This window comes from Chelonoidis abingdonii, chromosome 3 (genome assembly GCF_003597395.2).
Source record: "Chelonoidis abingdonii isolate Lonesome George chromosome 3, CheloAbing_2.0, whole genome shotgun sequence".
Classification (NCBI taxonomy): domain Eukaryota; kingdom Metazoa; phylum Chordata; order Testudines; family Testudinidae; genus Chelonoidis; species Chelonoidis abingdonii.
The window spans coordinates 178,375,209-178,389,352 of record NC_133771.1 but is presented as its reverse complement, the minus strand read 5'-3'; the positions used below and the strand labels follow the sequence as shown (position 1 = coordinate 178,389,352).

Genomic DNA, 14,144 nt, shown 5'->3' with positions numbered 1-14,144 from the left:
ATAAATAAATAAATAAAAAATCACAAGAATCTTTAATGGTGGCAAGTGCTAAGGCAACCTAAATATATAGGGGTTGCTACCAGCTCCCTCATATTGACCCACGATGATGACATTAGTGAAGTGAAAGCATGATTGCATACTTACTACATTATATCCAAAATACAACTGTAACCTTCATGTATCTTTCAGTTGGACACATTCTAAATTTCCTGGTAGTGTTTCAATAAATAACATCAAGGCATAAAGTCTGTGTAGAATCCAATAAAGCACAACAATATTCTACCTAGTATTGTGATCTCCTTAATCAACTGCTATACTGTGGTCTTGCCAACCTATTAGCCCATCAATGGAATGGAGACACTGTATGTGTCTAAACCGCAACCACTTAGGGGTACATTTCCAAAGCAATGAGCAGACATGCAAGTCCACTCACATTAATGTAATTTGGAGTAGTATGAGTATTTCCTGTTTTTCCTGGTGAATAGGTACCCTTTATTAGCCAGGAAGAGGGTTACCAGCAAAAGCATTAGTCAGAGACAAGAAGGTATTAAAGAAAGAAATAAAAAATAATCTGATAAACACATTAAGGAATCTGATGAAAACTGACATTTAATATGTATATAAAGGAATAAGCACTTATATTGAAAGACAAAGACAATGTATTATTTTGATTATTTTATTGTTTTTTTATCTTCAAAATTTTCTGCCATGAGACAGGAATGCATGATAGATAGAAATGGCTCAAACATCTTCACATGAAACACTCTGAATCATATTTCATTCACAATTATTTGTCTAAAACATCTACAGTGACATAATCCCACCCATTTCCATCCATTATCACAGATTTAATTATCGGTTAAACAGTAGTTGCCAGCAATTGAAAGCTGTAAGGCTTTTTGCATATTAGTTGACTCTTTTGAACGACAACACAAGAATATCACAACGATAACTCTCACTTTACATGGCAACCCCTAAGTGATGGATGTTTCAAAATGACGTGTTGCTTATGTGGAGTTCATAAAAAAGATAGAGAGAGCTCTGTGCCTCACTAGCTTTGATAAACCTTTATCCATTATTAGAATTATTTTCTCACCTTACAGAATATTCCTCATTTGAAAGCATATAATTTGATGAGCTGATCTTTATCTTCTGTCATTATTATTTGGCAAAACTGTAAGTCACACACACTAGAGCTCTCCAGTAAAATACTATGTACAGAGCACAGTTTAAACAGTTGAGTTGCTTGGAATCCACATCTCCCTTCATTTGAAGAGAACTATTTTGAGGTTTTCTGGAACTGTTGTAAACAAGAGGATATTATATATATATATATATATATATATATATATATATAAATGTTCTAAATATCCTTTGGGAGTCCATCTGAGTTTTCTGATCTTACCAAATGATGACTAAATACCTGATCTGTAGCATTACTCCTGAGAAGATACTAGAAAGGGAATGACAGTTTTGATGCACTTTGGAATGGCACAATCACGTAAACGCTCGCACACTTAAGACTTATGAACTCATCCAAAGTTTCTAAACAAGACTTTCTAACTAAAACCTAAAATATCAGCACGATGCAGCAAGTTAAAAAAATTCTATGTAATCAAAATATAAACAAGTACATAGGAAATGCATATTTGTCAGTAAATCTATTTTTTTCTTTTTAATGTAGGAAACTTATGTACTTAAGAAACAAATGTAGCTGTCTGACAAGTTTTGTAAAAAAAAAAAAAAAAAAAGTTATTTTCCAAATGCATAACAAATGCCATGATATCCTGTAACTGGCCAGGTATAGCCACATAAGAGCTGCACGGCTTACAGCAACTCGGCGAGAGAAAAATCATCAAAAGAGGAAATCTCAAAATACGCAACATTATCTAAATTATTGTGATATTATCATGACTGCTAAAGGAGCCAGTAAAAAAACATTTGCAGTTTATTGATTCTTAAAGTCACCCCATAATAGGAAAAAAAAAAGATAACATCTTACTATACTAATCCCAAGCACCAATTTAACGATTTAACTATATTTATATTTCTCCTAGTAGTAAGGGAACGATTTCTGCTTGAAGCCTATGTTTAACCCTAGAACCATCAGACTTTTGTTTTCTTGTCATGCATTCTCTTCTGTTCACCTCCAGGTCAATATAAAGATTCTTAAGTTTCAAAATATCAAGGCCAGCAATTCTTTGAAAACACAATTGCTTCTTACATTTTAATCAACTTTTAGGTTGTCAGTAATTCATAAACATTCCGATGTTTGGTTAAAGTTCTATGATTAAATAGGTCTATACACAAGGATCAATAAAAACTGTTCCTTGATATGATATGCCTTAGAACAAGCAGCACCTAGGGCAGACAGACTGCAAGCATGTCCACACTCCATTAGGAATTAGTAGTGTTAGAAAATTGCATATGTGTTAGATCAAGAAGGCAGTTGCATGAACATGGCATTATTCTCTTGCTTTTCCTCTTTTTTCATTAAAAAAGAAAGAACAGCTCCACAACATTAATTTTTCAGATTTTTTTTTATGCACCTGGAAAAACAGCATAGTATTATTCAGCTGGTATTTATTCAGTGCTTCTGTTTGGTGTTAGTACTTCCAGAAAACACTTTCACATGATTAAAGTGGTTTATTTCAGCTTTTCCTTAGAACTAACCTTTTTTCCAGTATTTACATCATGCCACTTCCTGACAGCAATTTCAGAATTAAAAATGAACCTATGGTCATGTCCAACTACTAACTTTGACCAGTTCTTGACATAAACTGTCAAGCTGGGCCCTTGGGATAGTTCACATATTGAAACAAAATCAGACTAAAAATCTCACTGAAACCCAACAGCTGGAGTGGGCATAAATCTCAGCTACTTCCCCTCCCCTATTTAAACCCTCTCCCTTTTATGAAAGCACACACACCAATGGAAAATCAAGACCATCGGAGTTTGAAGTGTTAAGACACTGGTGAATTATCTTGCTGGTCTTCAGTAACAGTGGATTCACTTTGCTCCTCACTTGTCTCATTGGATGGTTCTTCGTAGCTTGGCTCACCTGGATCCAGACTGCTCCCTTCACTTTGCTCCTCACTTTGCTCTTCATTGGCCTCCACAGTCTGCTCCAAATTGCTCTCCAAACATGTGAGAGAGCTGTCGGTTAGACTTTCATTTTGTGGCATTTCATCAAATGATTGTGAAAGAGGTGCAGGGGACTCTACCACACTTTCACTGGCAGAGATGAGTGCTTTGGTTGTACCAATTTCTACTACAATGTCATTTTGTGGCAAAGTTATCTTCTCCACAAGTCTCCACTGAATAATACTCATGTCTTTCCCTCCAGTTGAAATCAAGTGCCCATCGTTATGTGTAAAGCTGACATTTGTCACATGACTGCTGTGAGCACTGTATTTGTGACTGGGGGCCTTTTGAAAAAAAAATGGGGGGGGGAGGAGAGAAAGAGAGAGAGAGGAATTAACTGTCACAATCTTTTCCTGTTATTTGTTAATATCAAAACACTACTGAAATATCTGTTGGAGTATTCCAAAGAATAATTTATATACACCACCTACACCAATCTACATTCAATTCCGTGCCCCCCAAAAGATATACTTTTCTCTTGAGTATTATTACTGAATTGTATACATTCCAAATTGTACGAGACTTCTCCATGTTTGGGCTGGCTATCTGTCCTCATGAAAACTGTACTTGGAAAGTGCCAGATACAGACTAAAAAAAATAGATAACTTTAAAACATCCAGCAACACATTTAGTTTGCCACCAAGTGGCAAACAAAATTATTTTATAATTAAGTTATTCTCTTCCTCCATACTATTATTTTGACAGAGTCCCTGTCTCATTCAATGCACGGGATGGATCTTCTGTGGGGACCCATCTTACAAATAGCTGAACCATCTGGCATGGAAAATTTCACCCCAAATGATTAAAGTTTGCCAAAGTTGCAAATGAAAACAGGGTCTTATAAGGGGAGGTGTCAGGCGACTGTAAAATTTGTTATGACCCTGCCTATAATACACCTCACAGAGTAGTCTAAGCTTACCTTTGGCTTGGAGCAGGGATACTGAAAGAGATGGACTTTACAGAAATCATCAGCAACTGCTATCACCTTTCGATTATGGGATCTGACAAGAGCATTTATATCCGTCCCATCTGATCCTTCAGGCCATACTCCTAGGATATGGTGTCACAGATATATTTAGTAACAGTAATTTAAAAACAAAATTAAAAAAAATCCTGATGCAAAAATATAATCCATGAAACCTAACATAAGGCTAAAAATAAAGCCAAACAATGCATTTATCAAATTAAATTAGGAAACTGAATAGGATATTGAACTCAAGTTTATATTTTGTCACACCAAGAAAATTTATCTGACTTGCTAAATTTGCTATTCAAGACCCCAGTCCTGCAAATATAGATGCACAAGTGCTTAACTTAAAATTCAACTTGTTGCCAAAACAGATAATTCTTAAATGAACACTGTTTGGTACATGTATTCATGTTCTAAAAGTGACGTGAGTTTTTGAAGTATGTAAGAAACTTAAATGCAGCACACTATATTAATTGAATTTTTTGTTTTTATATAGTTTTTGGAGCAAAATAATTATTGTGTTGTGGAATCCTCTTTCTAATGGCAGTATGATTAGAAACAGACCACTGATCATCATAGTTTTCACAGAAACTCAGCCTGGACATGTGCCATACATGAAAATAGTGCTTAAATAAAACAAATACATAGTGAATTGCACTTAAGCGCAAAGCACAGAACTGATATGTCTAGACAGAAGAAAAGTAACATTGTGTGATGGAACGAAGGAGGAGCACTGAATTAAAAAAAAGCAAGCTCTTGACCTTCAACATGCAGCAAAAATTGTCTTGCGTATCTAAGAACAAAACTGGAAAAAGGGTAAACTAATAAATAAAGTATGATATTTTATTCCATGGTGCTAACTTTTACAATTCAGCCATCGCTTGCTGGGTGACCAAGAGTTGCATAAATATGAAGAGCCTTTTTTGTTTTGTTGCATTTTTTAAGCATCGTGATTGCAAAGGATGTCAATCATCAAAATAGCCAGGGAAGGCATATCTTCTCCAGCTACTAGCATTGGCTTAGGCCAGTGGTCACCAACTGGTAGATCGCAATCGACTGGTTGATCCTGGAGCCTCTGACAGTCAACTGCGATCTCCGGCCACTAAAAGTCCAGTGGCACAGTGGGCCTAAGGCAGGCTCCCTGCCTGCCTTGGTCCCATGCCACTTCCAGAAGAGGCCAGCATGTCCCTGTGGCCCTTGGGGGTTAGGGGGGTGTGGGCAGGGGTCTCTGCATGCTCCTCCTTCCTGCAAGCACCGTCCTTGCAGCTTCCATTGGCCAGGAACGGGGAATTGCAGCCAATGAGAGCCATGGGGCAGTGCTTGCAGGCAGGGAACAGTGAGCAGAGTCACGTGCTCCCCCCTCCCCCTGGGTCGCACAGGTGTGCTGACCACTTCTGGGAGCAGCGTGGGCTTAACCCCACTGTACCACTGACCAGGAGCCACCCAAGATAAGTACCACTTAGGGGCAGCCTGTATCCCTCCCATACCCCAACTCCCAGCCCTGAAACCCCCCTCCTGGAACCAGCATCCCATGCCCCCTCCTTCACCCTAACATTCTGCCTCAGCCTGGAGCCCCAGCCCCCTCCTGTACCTAAAACTCCCTCCCAGAACTTGCACCCCTTACCCCCTCCTGCATCTCAACCCCCTGCCCCAGGCTCAGCCCAGAGCCCGATCCCATACTCCAAACCCCTCGGCCCCAGTCCAGAGCTCACACCTCCTCCTAAACCCCAACTCTCTGCCCCAGCCCGGTGAAAGTGAGTGACGGTCGGAAAGAGCGAGTGACGGGGTGTGTGTGGAGTGAGTGGGGTGGGGCCTTGGGGAAGGGGGGGGCCTTGGGGAAGTGACAGGGTAGATCCTGGGTTGCACTTAAATTCAAAAAGTGATCTTGTGCATAAAAAGGTTGGAAACCACTGGTTTAGGCATTAAAAATACTTCTGCCACTTCTTTGTATCATCAGGACAGAAACATTAGGGAACTCAGAGTAAACTGTAGGTTTAGTGCCAGCCTGAAAGTTTTACAGCATTAAAAAAAATGTCAATGTTGAAAATATAAAGTAAACAACTTGTTCACATCTGAAATTGTTTTAAAAAGCAACACCTCTATTTCACTAGTTTATATGAAAGTTGTTTGTGACACTTTTCACTGGGTCAGGAAATTTAATCTAGAAGATTAGAAGCCATGGGAAAACTAAAAGGTATGCCTAATTCATCACACTTTTTAAGGAAAGAGGAGGGAGCCTGGCCAGTATTGGAGGATATCTGAGGCAAGTGAATGTTACTGCAGATAAGTTACCAAAGTGAACAACATGAACTGTGAAGGAAATTGTTAGGCAATATTTTGAATGTCTCAACAGTAATGATGTCTGTTTCATAAATAAATATCTCAAGAATTTTCAAGCAGCTAGAACTAAATTGTTTGATCTTAAAATACCTTCTTAATCTATTAATATAGTGTAACCAGTAGGTGGGGCTAATAAATGAACTTTAGAGTATATTCAAAACTCTGCTGCAGACATTTCTTTGATGTTTATATTTAGGAGCCTAAATTAAGCAACTACTCTACAATTTTATCTGCTTCCTGAAATTACAGATGCCATTCTGGGCAGATGTTGACCAGAGAGCTAGATTATGTCCCCCTTCTTAATTTATAATGAGAGAGAGGGCTCTATTGTATACGCCAATTTGATATTAGCAGTCAAAAAAAAGATAATCTGTTTTAACAAACTGGTAGGATTTTTCCTTTCAAGGATTCAGGAAAGTATGACAAGAGTAACCCGTCAACAAGGCTGACAGGGTTAAAAAAAAAAAAAAGTATAGAATGTTCAAAAACTTTTTAAAATAGTGACGTTTATGTTATTACTATTATTTTGTATCACAGTATAAGCAGTCCCTATATGATACTACTCTTTTGTGCTAGGCACTGTATGAGACATGAGACAGTCCATGTCTAAAAAAGCTTACAGTCTGAACAGAGAAAAGTCAAAGAAAGTACGGGAAACATGCCCTCAGAGGTGAAGTGAGTTGCTCAGCATCACAGCAGTGAGTGGCTGAATGAGGAATAGAACTCAAGTCTCATGCTGGATGACAATGCTGTAATTTGAGACTAGGTAAATGGTCCTGGATGTCTGTAAGGACCAGGAATGCCCAACAGTAGAAAATTAAAACATGATGGGCCTGGAACTTTTTAAGTTTGCAACTACACCTTGAAGATGACAAATGATTTTTGGCAGAATAACTGATGTCACGGTATTTGCTATGCTCACTTTATTTTTAAACACACTAGTGATTAACTGGTGGATTTTTCATTTAGAAGTATCACTCGGATTTCACTTTCCATTGTGAACCCAAGACCCCTTAGGACTCTGAAGAATCTGAGAGCTGTTAAGTTTAACAAAACTTTAGTACATAATAGCAGCAGTGCATAATAAAGTGGATGGAATGGAGATAAATCAGAAACTTTGACCAGAATTACCAGCAACTGAAATGCAGTTTAAAATATACAAGAGAAAGAAAGGGCCTGGGTGGCATAGGGTACTGATAATGAAATACAGAGCTGTTCATCTGCATGTCATCTGAGGTGAATTTGGCCCAGGTCATCACTAGCTCCTATCTGATGGTGGCTAAGTAGAATGAGCTGGTGGTCTAGATCCAAATCAGAGTGAATAAGTGTTCAAATCATACAGCTACTGGTACAACCACAACTGACTTTCTTGTATGCAATGTCAGCAGTATCGCTAATGACTGATTGAGCATGGAAACAGAATTCCTCTTGCATCTCCAGACATTGTCCCTTTATATTCTGGTTGAAGGGCACTTTTGAGAAAGAGTAGGGAATCTGATACAGCTGCTACCCATATTGTATCTGCTATGTTGCTAAATGAGTGCTGCTGTAGTTTTAGTGCTTGCACGATGGCATCTTTCATTAACTCAAAATATAAAGGAAAAAAAAAATATAAGGAGCGCCTCAAAGCCTATCATAACAAAACAGAGGGTACAGGCCCAGCTCAGTCCTCCTGCCACCGTTGAAGTATTTCATTGCTCACTGACCAGGACATTAAACTCTTGTGAAAATGCTGAAGGCTTGGCTCCTTGCACTTCCTCATTGCTACCTGATGAATCTCCTGTGAGGCACTAACAATACCCATTCCTTTATGGTACGGTTTCCACTCTTTCAGTATTTGCTCCATAACAGCAAAGAAAGTTAGGAAATCAATGCTGCAGACAAATATCGTTAATCAATCCAGCCTTACACACCCAGAGCTTCAGGAGAAAGCAGCCATCTGCTCTGAATGCCATCAACAGAGATTGGATAAACATGTGCATGTAGAACATTAAATTAATTTTTCAGGCTAAAAGGAGCCAGAATCTAATCAAAATACCAACAAGCAGCAGTGTAGGTATCTGTTCACCTACATCAGAGGCATGTTCCAGCATAGCTCAACTATCCACCTCTAAAGAGAAAGGACTGTAGGTCTTCGATTATAAAGACCAAACTATCAGGTTCCCGGCTTATTTGACATATAAGAGTGTCACTGTAGCCAGCAAATTAAATGTAGCCCTTCTAGAGCACTTGCGTATTAAGGAGATCATCTCAGAGGGGGTATGTGGTTATCATCAAAGGCTACATGAAGAGTAAGCATTCAGAAAAACATCTATCTATTGTCTTCCTTCCAGCAAATAAATTGGCATTGAAAAGTGAACTCCCACTAGCCAAGAAGAAAAGCTTTGCATGCTCTGATCTCTGATCCCCAAGAATTTACTAACTTGCTTCTACCTACTTTTTATGTTTCACATATGTGTGAACACCAGAGGCAGATCTCTTGTACTAGTAGTGAATGTGAAACATTTAGCACCCTGCTCACACGATTTGGTTCACAGCATTGGTAAGCTGAACAATATCCCTCAACACTTCACAGAAGGGCTCTTACTTAAGACTGACAGAATGTCATTTTGCAGAAAATAACTTGAACTATTCAGCCACAGCCCTGAGTTTTGGTATAGAAATCATACATAATACTGTCCATTCTTTAAATTTTTGTAGATTTGTTTTAAAAAATCTGCTTCATTTTTTAAAGAACTCCTCCTCTTCAGATATAGGGCACACTGGTTATCTTTGACTGTAGTCCTCAAATGGTGTAGCCACCCTCCTGAGTCATGGACTACACAGTACAAAGTATACACCTCAGATCTTTACTGTACTTTCTCTCCTCCTCATTCCCATCCCCAGTACTGTCTCTCAAAACAGAACAGTTTATGGCTCAAGGCCCAAACTCCAGAGTCTAAAATGAGTAGAACAAAAAACCCCTCAAACCTTTAATATTAAATGGAAGATGAATATGTATTATCTATGGAGAATATCTACCTTTGGAGAGCTACATCCTGCTTAAGACTGATCACTTGACCAGCATTGCGGGCAGTCTCCTAGGATAGTGTGTCAGACATAAGGGAATTGTTGGGGGTATCTAATAATACTACCACCATGAGGTAACTGAAGCAATTCTGTACTGACATTCCAATTACCGTACCATGATCATTAATCGAGTATTTCCAATGACAAAATCTAGCATAATAAAGGTTAAACAAAACAAAGGGTAAAAGCAAGTTAAATGGTGCTTACCAAATACTTGAAACCCTAGCACACAAGTGTACGTCGTCCAATCTATATCCTTACAATCCGAACGATTCCTGATAAGTTTACAGCCACTTGGAATGTCCCCTTTAAAAGACATGAATTAACAGTAATGGCATATGAATTAGATCCACCTATTTTGTTCCTTGAAGACACTAAGAATGTTGGAGAAACTAATTAAGAGTAATTTTTTTTAACCATTTTTGAATCATTCGGGAAAGACAATGACAAGGCCAGTACTAGATTCCTCCATCGTGGGAGAGATCCTTCACCAAATTCCAAGTACTTCTGAGCTTTATTTTGGACCCAAGAGCCTGATTCTCCTCTCATTTACACTGATTTTACACCTGTGTATCTCCAACTACTTCAATTTCACCTTCCATTACTTCTAATTTACACTGGCCTAAGATCAGAATTGGGACCTAACCTCCACCCCACCATTTCTTGGTTCCCTCATTAAAGTGCTTTATAAAATGTTTCAATGAACATCTCAGTCCCCATGCTGCCAGACCTCATACTTGTTAGGAGTAGTACTCACTCAGTCACTCAGGAAGTTCACTTTTAAAAAAAATCATGATTCTGGGTAGTGAGGAACCATTTGCCACTGGAGTTTCAATCCCCTTTCACCTTCTAACCAGAAACGGAATGATTCTGTCTTTCTGTTCAGCAGTTTGGCATTAATGGGTTGCAGGCCTTCACCTCACTGCATAGACAATTACAGTCACAGAAACTTTGGACAGATCCAGATACAGAACTATCAGCTGACAGCTGAGTTGCAGTGGGTGGAACAGACCTGAGAAGGTGCTAGACATTTTTCATTTGCGAATAGTGGTTATTCATGCCTGTTAAAGAAAGAGGAGTCACAGCCCATCAATTCCAAACTGATGACTTCCTCCAAAGAGAATAGGGGGAAAAATCTATTTTTTAAAATAGATTAAAATGTCTGTGCTCTGACCAGCTCACCTTGCTTTAGGTGTGGTTCTGCATAGTTGCTAGACACATCTAATAGTTAAATAAACACATACATTTAAAAAAGGCAGGAGGTATGCAAATACTATTATTATACAGCTATATAAATACTGTTATTGGTTCAAGCTTTTCTCTTTCAAATCTTACGCACTTCAATAGATCACACTGTTGATACTAAATAGACAATCTATACAAACTGTTTTCAAAGTGCAAAACCTTTTGGAGCAACGTCACAACCTAGTGCCACTTGTTCTGTAAATTCTAAGTTGTTATCCTGATTTATGACCTTGTAGAGAAGTAAACTATATTTGGAATTGCCATTAGGTAATACACAGCTCTGAATAATATCAGGATATCAGGTTACAAAAGTTCAAATTAGTTCCTTTGTCAGAAAGCATTTTGCATAGACAGCCCTGACCACATACATTCTTCCATGTATTATGATTGCTAAGGCAAATTTCTGTCCCGTACATATAATTTAATTTCATACTTACAGTATAGTATTTCATAGTCTCCTGAGTTTGACATTATATACTTGTTGTCCGGGGACCAGTCAAGGTGTGTAATATAGCTGGAATGTCCCTAAAGAATAACACAATAATGCCAACATGAAACTTTTAACTTCCGTCATCATTAAAATATAAACTTTTCCAGTGATGGCTGAAAAACTAACAAGGCATAGGATAATTAAAATCAGAAGTAGTAATGAGTTGTTCTTTTTGCATGATCTATTGCAAACATTTGCATTCCTGTAAAGATTCCTATTACACAGAGAGACATTTGCCAATGACTAAACAAACATGAATCTGGCAAAGTGCCTTTCCCGTAACCTATTAGAGTTTCAGAGTAAGGTGGATTCTTCCTTGGTAATAATATTGCCCCTTCCTGGTACAAATTTAATCCAAGCAGACAAGCTGTTCAAGTATGGATGAGTTCATGAAACAACAGAGCAGAATTCTATTTTGAACCAGTCAATTAGGAAAAACAAATCATGTTGAATTGTCTTTTGATAAAAGAACAGGAGTACTTGTGGCACCTTAGAGACTAACAAATTTATTTCAGCATGAGCTTTCGTGAGCTACAGCTCACTTCTTTGGATGCACAGAATGGAACACACAGACAGGAGATAATTATACATACAGAGAACATTAAAAAGGTGGAAGTATGCATACCAACAGGAAGAGTATAATCAATTGAGATGAGCTATCATCAGCAGGAGAAAAAAAACTTTTGAAGTGATAATTACGATGACCCACAGAAGGTGTGTTAAGTTCTGGTATGCATACTTCCACCTTTTCATGTTCTCTGTATGTTCTCTAAGGTGCCACAAGTACTTCTGTTCTTTTTGTGAATACATACTAACACCGCTGCTACTCTGAAACCTGTCTTTTGATAGGGCACTGAGACTAAACGCATGAGTTTGAATTACTAAAGGTAGGGGAAAATCGCAGACTTTCAGAAGTGCTCAGCACTCATGGTTGCGACTGGGTTTTCAGACAAGCTCAGATCCTGTTTAGGTACCTGAGTAAGCGGCTGGATTTTCAGAAATGTACAGCACCCATTGATTTCAACTGCATCTGCCAGGAAATGAGCTCTTGTGAAAATTCAGCCTGCTGGGAGCTACTGGTGCTGGGCTCTCTTGGAAATGTGGCCCACAAACCTTAGCAATACAGAACACTGACACTCTGATGAACAACAAAAAATTCCAATAGCTGTCTCCTAATTTTCTCCTTTAAGGATGATTAAATGATTACAAATAAATGAGCTTAAAGTCTTATAAACATTGCTTTTATCAATTAGTCAGATTCAACACCACAAAGAAGCCATGTAGACTCACAGGAAGCTCACTTATTTTTACACCGTCCATACTGCAGCAAGTTAACTTTTCATACAGTTTTGCCAATAATCTTACATTCTGCTACAAGTTCTTATTTTTACAGAACAGCAGTGTAAACTATTTTAAAGGGCTCAAACTTCCCCTTAATAAGCTCATTGTAGGCAGCCCCAGGCTAGGACAGAGGGAAGGAAAGGGAATACTACATTTGTTCAGGTGGTAGAAAATCAATCCAGAAGTCACAATGAAACAAAAAAGATTTTTATTTGGAAACAGTTCACAACTCTGAACAGTCTGTTGGAAAGTTATAAATCCACACTGAAACTCAGAAACATGACATATGTAATAGAGACCAATTCTTAAATGACTGCAGAAAAAAACAAGGTGGGTGAGGTAATATCTTGAAAGGCTTCAGATTACAGAGTTCAGGATTTGTATGCTCTGTTTTTACCAAGAAACCTGCACCTGATCCCTGCTTTATGTTTCTATCTATCCTACTCAATTAACACTTTTTTAAAATGCACACCTGCACAGCTTTAATTTCAGATTACTGCACTGCAGATTTTAAATCCCTCCATATCACCTATATTATTACACTGATCAAGTTATAATAAGAAATCCAACTGTAAAATGAAACTATAACTTTATAACTGATTTCTGAAAAACAAGGTTTTTCTTGTGCATGGCTACATCACTGAAACCTCCACTTAAATACAACCTTTAACAGGTAATTCTGTTTCGCAAGGGACCAATTTAAAGGATTCAAGCACATTTCTGTTTGACCTTTAGTAAAAGTCTACTTCTGCTAGGCCACTGACATTGCTAGCTCCTTGGGCTGCCAGTTAACACTGGTTTTGCTGTATTTCATTTTGAACAAGTATGATTTTTATTAGATTGTAAATCTACAGCAAGTTGATTTGGAAAACTACAGAAAGATAAATGTATACTATAGCCTTAAGAAAACACTTTGAACTAGCAAATATAATTTAACCAAGAGTTTTCAATTTGAGCTGGGCAAAACTCTTGCAGGACAAATTCATGGTACAATAGACACAGAGAGATGAGCTATCAGATTAATTTGCTGTGAATATTGTTCTTTTTCTAGTAATGATTGCTCTTGCCACCAATCAGCTACAAATACACTGCACAAGAGGGCCTAATCCTTGTGTGACGCTTAGTCACACAAGTAACCTTGCCTCTCACTGACTGTAACGGGACTATTTGCACAAAGAACGACTAATCAAGTGAGGAAAGGTTGTGGAATCAGGCCACAGCACTATTTGAACAATGGCTGTATGGCTAATTTTAAGGTTTTAACCACACCAATGGACACAGCCCTGGGAAGCTGCATCTGTCATAAGCATAATTCCTAATTCTGAACCTCAGAGTCCAAAATGTGGGTGCCTGCATGAAACCTCCAAGCTTAATTACCAGCTTGGATCTGACAGCGCTGCCACCAGCCAAAAATTTCCAGTGTTTGGCTCACTCTGGTCTCCCCAAAACCTTCCCTAGGGGACCCCAAGACTCAGATGCCCTGAGTCTTACCACAAAGGGAAATAACCTCCCTCCCCTTGTCTTCTCTTTACTTCCTCCCCAGGC

The 14,144-nt window shown here is 38.4% G+C and overlaps 1 protein-coding gene across 3 annotated transcripts in view; it reads right to left on the bottom strand.

Moving 5' to 3' along the window:
• Positions 1–660: 660 nt before the first annotated feature.
• Positions 661–14,144, bottom strand: part of EML4 (EMAP like 4) — a 273,980-nt gene continuing 260,496 nt past the window's right edge. For all 3 annotated transcript variants that reach the window (XM_032773633.2, XM_032773631.2, XM_032773635.2), the window contains 4 exons: positions 11,206–11,293; positions 9,731–9,829; positions 4,064–4,194; positions 661–3,428 (listed from right to left, as the gene is read on the bottom strand). In XM_032773633.2, coding sequence (XP_032629524.1) covers positions 2,964–3,428; positions 4,064–4,194; positions 9,731–9,829; positions 11,206–11,293 — 783 coding nt within the window. In that variant the 3' untranslated portion in view covers positions 661–2,963. The remainder of the gene's footprint in view (positions 3,429–4,063; positions 4,195–9,730; positions 9,830–11,205; positions 11,294–14,144) is intronic.